This window comes from Sarcophilus harrisii, chromosome 6 (assembly GCF_902635505.1).
Source record: "Sarcophilus harrisii chromosome 6, mSarHar1.11, whole genome shotgun sequence".
NCBI classification, from domain to species: domain Eukaryota; kingdom Metazoa; phylum Chordata; class Mammalia; order Dasyuromorphia; family Dasyuridae; genus Sarcophilus; species Sarcophilus harrisii.
In genome coordinates, this window is record NC_045431.1 from 213,354,046 (window position 1) to 213,358,665 (window position 4,620).

The following is a 4,620-nucleotide window of genomic DNA, read 5'->3' on the forward strand; positions in this document are numbered from 1 at the left end:
CCTGGTACAATTCCATTCTCTAATTTCTATTTTTAAATCAAACAGCATTTAAGGCCAAAGTATGCCCTCTCCTTTCTTGGTGATGTTTCAAAGGGTAGCAGGTCCTTTGTCTTTAATCATAAAATTCTCATCCAATCTGCCATTTCTCTGACTTCTGCAGGAGTCCCAGAGACTCACATTCAAATGCAAACATAGAATTGTTGAGCCGGTTTAGGCTGACAACTAAATGGAGAATCAGCATTTCTGCAGGAAAGGCATCAGGGGATAGTCTGTTTTCTCCAACTCATGGTTTAGGTTGGAAAATCCTCTAGACTTAGCTGGCTGCCAAGTCCTGCCTTTCCCTATTTTCATGTTAAAACTCACATTTATTTTTTTTTAATAAAGAAAAAGAGACCCTGTAGCTTTAATAACGGAGACCCAGTGAAAGGCTTCTTTCCAAACTTGTTCCCTGGCTTCTAAGTGACGAAACCCCGCTGTAATTTGAGAGCCTGGAGATCCTAAGGATATCATTAGCCAGAGGAAAAGCTCTGCATTACCAATCCAGGAGTTGGAATAGTAGCAAGCAGCCCAAAGCCCCAGACAAGACTATCTGATCGCCAGAATCCCTTCCCTTTCTTGCTGATTTTCTTCCCTTCAGCTCAGCTGCGCTTCATCTCCTTGGGAAGAAGGGACCAGTCTTCCAGTGGGGGGAAAAAAAAGGGAATCCCCAGAACAGACACTCCACCTGAATCCTCAGCGGGAGGAAAGGGTCCCCTCCTTCCTCAGAAGCAGAGATTCTGAATTGCTGCCAGGGAGAGGGGTGTCTCTCAAGGAAGGACGGGAGGAAAGAGCCCAGGCTGGGTGAACCCCAAGAACTGCAAAGGAGATGATGTGCTCTGTGGTGAACCTACATGAAGCCTGCTAAGTGTCTGGGGTCTGGGACTCAGTCTGCTCCAGCAGAGCAGTGACTTGGGGTGAGGAGGGGGCTGCTGCTTCTCCCTTCGCTCTGATCTTCCCGTGACCTCTAACCCTCCGCCCCCGACCTCCCGCCTCAGCGTCCAGGATGCGGGGGCTCTGGTACATCTGGATGAGTTTCCTCTGCCATCTGTGCCACGGCTATTTCGACGGGCCCCTCTACCCGGAGATGTCCAACGGGACCCTGCACCACTACTTTGTGCCAGACGGGGACTACGAGGAGAATGACGACCCGGAGAAATGTCAGCTGCTCTTCCGAGTGAGTGACCACAGGCGCTGTTCCCAGGGGGAGCCGGGGCCGGCCAGCAGTCTGCTGAGCCTCACCCTGAGGGAGGAGTTCACCGTGCTGGGCCGCCAGGTGGAAGATGCCGGCAGGGTGCTGGAGGGCATCAGCAAGAGCATCTCCTACGACCTGGACGGGGAGGAGAGCTACGGGAAGTACCTGCGCCGGGAGTCCAATCAGATCGGGGATGCTTACTCCAACTCCGACAAGTCTCTCACCGAGCTGGAGAGCAAGTTCAAGCAGGGCCGGGAACAGGAGGGCAGGCAGGACGGGAGGCTCAATGATGACTTTCTGGGCATGCTGATTCACACCCGCTCCCTGCTTAAGGAAACCTTGGATGTCTCCGCGGGGCTGAGGGATAAGTATGAGCTGCTCCACTTAACCATCCGCAGCCATGGCACCCGATTAGGGAGGCTCAAAAATGATTATCTCAAAGTGTAGATGAGGCTCCCAGAAACACACAGAAGTGAAGAGACTCTCAACACTATGTCGGAGCCATAACTGCTCTTCCCAGTTTTTTTCCCCCCCTCCCAGATTGATACTTTGGATTTCCCTTTGAAAAGTAAGTCTGGGGTACTATTCAAAGCAAAGAAAGTCCAGCTATATCACTCTGTTTGGTATTTGTGGTTGTGGTTGCTACCGATTGTTTTTCTGCTTAAAAAAAGCACTCCAGCAACTTCCAAAAGGGCTTTGGGATCATTCCTGATCATCTACTCCTACCAGCCCAGTTACTCCCATGTTTCGAAAATCACCTGGAAGCCGGGAAGTCAACAGACTTTCCCCCCAAGGACTCTGAGCTCATAATCATTTGTTCTGCTTGGGAGAGTCATAAAACCTCAGCATGTCCTGTATATAACCTTGATCCACGTTTTCATTTAGCAATCTAGCAGCTAAATCTCTGGGTTTATTCTTCGCCGCCTCCTTTTCTCTCTTATTTATTAGCTGTGGTTTCTATCGTTTTAGGGAAGGAATCCGCAGTTGTACTCCCCTTACAATGAGTGGGGAAATCTCTTCCCTGCATTTCAGCGATTAAAAAGGCTGTGAGACACGTGTCCCAGCTGTTGTGCTTACAAATCCCAGTAACCCAAAGAGGGTCTTTGCTGCCCCCGTGCTCCAAAGCTGGATTGTCTCCAGTTGAGTGCCTTTGGCACTTAAAAATGGCCAAGACCTTAGCGAGTTTAAAAGGAAGAGCTGTTTGGGGTACATCTTTAGATGCTCAACACATGGGCTCTCAGTGTATCATTTTAATATAGGGTTTTGAATATCTTTTTTTATAAGTCCAGGAATCCTGAGAACCTACTAACTCTTTAGTTGTCCTAAGTTTATTATTCAGACAATAAATGTATTCTCATGTTATATATCTCCTTCTTTTGTAACTTAAGGCTGTGATTGCCACTCATGTTTTAAAGAGTTGGCCAATGATGGATGTAAACCCAATTTCTTAGACTAAGTATTAAATAAAGCAGGGAGAAGGATTTCTCATGTTGTTTCTTCACTCTTTACCAGCTCCTGTTGTTTAAAAAATGCCAACAATCTCCTAGCCTGTGCTGGGACATCATGGGTAAACTTCACAATTTTATGCACTGAGCTGGACTACTTAAAAGTATCTCGTGGAGACAGACAGGAAAAGTACACAGTTCACCAGCAAGTTCCAGCAGCTTCACTGAGGAGCTGAGTGATTTCCAGAGCTGTTGGATTCCAGGAATTGCAGGGCCAGTAAGGACAGTACTAACCCTTTATATGTCATTTCAATAAATATTTAAAGAAGTGGAAATGAATTTTGTGCTGTGTTTTATTCCTAAGGTCAGTTTCCCCTTTCATCTCACAGAGCCTTTACCTTGCAGGTGGAGAGGTATATAGTAGAAGACCATTTTACGCTCTAATTTTAATTATTGCATCTTTTTTGTTTGTCTTCATTTCTGCCTGTGGAAAGAAGCCAGAGTGCTCCCTTGAAAAAGGGAAGAGGAGATGATCAGAACCAACTGCTGTGGAACTGAGTGATTTGAAAGTTTTCAGAACTACGCAGTTGTGATTTCAAATGACAAACCCCGGAATATTCAATGTCAGCTCTGAAATCTTACCCCCTTTTCCCCTCTTTTTAGAAATTTATTTGGAAGAGTGTTACTTCCAATGCTCCTTTGTTTTTCATTCTCAATTCTTTCTTTTCGTTTTGGGATTTCAGATGGAACTATAGACTCCAAGAACAATGAGATTTTAAAAATCATTGAAGGTGCTTATTTCAGGGCTTCCTTTACAAGTCATCCATTTTTCCCATAAGAATATACAAGAAACTGGACCCCAGAGCACCAGTCTCTTCATCCTCCTTAATGCAGGTTACCAAGAATCCCAACAAAGCCATTGCTTCCTTTGGTGGAGCGAGAGCTGAATTCTCTGATCCTGAATCATTTCTCAAAGCTGGGTGAAGAGCCAGCAATCCCTCAGAATGGGGGTCAAACTACTCCAGAGAGCAAGTAGACATTTCCAGGTGGCAGCAGCTGTGGCCTGCCAGACATAAAGACTCGCATTAAGGGAATGTAGCTAATATCGTTTATGGAAAGGGTCCAATCCTTCCCAGATCTCCATTCCCCCAGCTCCTTGTTCTAATTGGAATTCCTTTGCTACTGGTGGGACAAATCCCATTAGTTGAGTTTTCTCTGGAAGAAAAGGCACTTGACTAAAACTGTTCCAAATTAGAAAAACGTGTGGAAGGGAAGAGCTTGTAGAAACCTTCAGCTCCCATCCGAGGTCTGGCCATGGCCAGTCACCTTACCTTTACTTTGGGGAATCTCTAAAACCAGCAATGTAGCATCCAGTCAATGGTGCTTCCCAGGCATCTTGGACTAAAAACATAACTTACATCTACACAGTATTTAAATGTTCACAAAAATTATTTATGTTTACATATAGTATTTTATTAGAAATTCATGCAACCACAGGAGGTAGGTGTTAATTGTTATACCCGTTTTATAGATGAGGAAACTGAGGCAGACAGAAGTTAAGGGATTTGCTCAATCACACAGCTAATAAAGCACTGAGGCTAGACTTAAACTCAGGTTATACTGATTCCAAGTCTAAGTTTCTCTCCACTAAATTTCCCATTCCCCCCAAAACTTTCCCCCCAGTTTCTCCAAATTTGGCTGTAGGGTCAAAAAACCCAAGTCCAAACCTCATTTTTGGGATGCTAACTACCTACGTGACCTTGAGCAATCAGCTTGTTTGTTTAAAAGGAGGACAAAGTCAAATGGCCTCTCAGGTCCCTTCAATTGTAGACCTATATAAGCCACCCCCAATATACTGGAGAACTGACAGAGCCTTTGCTTCCAAAGCCACTGCTCAGATCTCCATCTTCAGAAGTTACCTTTAGGGTGTTTATGAGCCTATCC

At 45.5% G+C, this 4,620-nt stretch overlaps 1 protein-coding gene across 1 annotated transcript; it reads left to right on the top strand.

Moving 5' to 3' along the window:
• The first annotated feature begins 473 nt into the window (after positions 1–473).
• Positions 474–3,011, top strand: FIBIN (fin bud initiation factor homolog). Its single transcript, XM_031941664.1, has one exon. The coding sequence runs from the start codon at positions 1,043–1,045 to the stop codon at positions 1,676–1,678; it is 636 nt and encodes a 211-aa protein (XP_031797524.1). The 5' UTR covers positions 474–1,042; the 3' UTR covers positions 1,679–3,011.
• Positions 3,012–4,620: the final 1,609 nt, after the last annotated feature.

Coding starts and splice junctions, on each gene's coding strand:
- FIBIN (XM_031941664.1), top strand. CDS start 1,043: ATGCGGGGGCTCTGGTACATCTGGATGAGTTTCCTCTGCCATCTGTGC.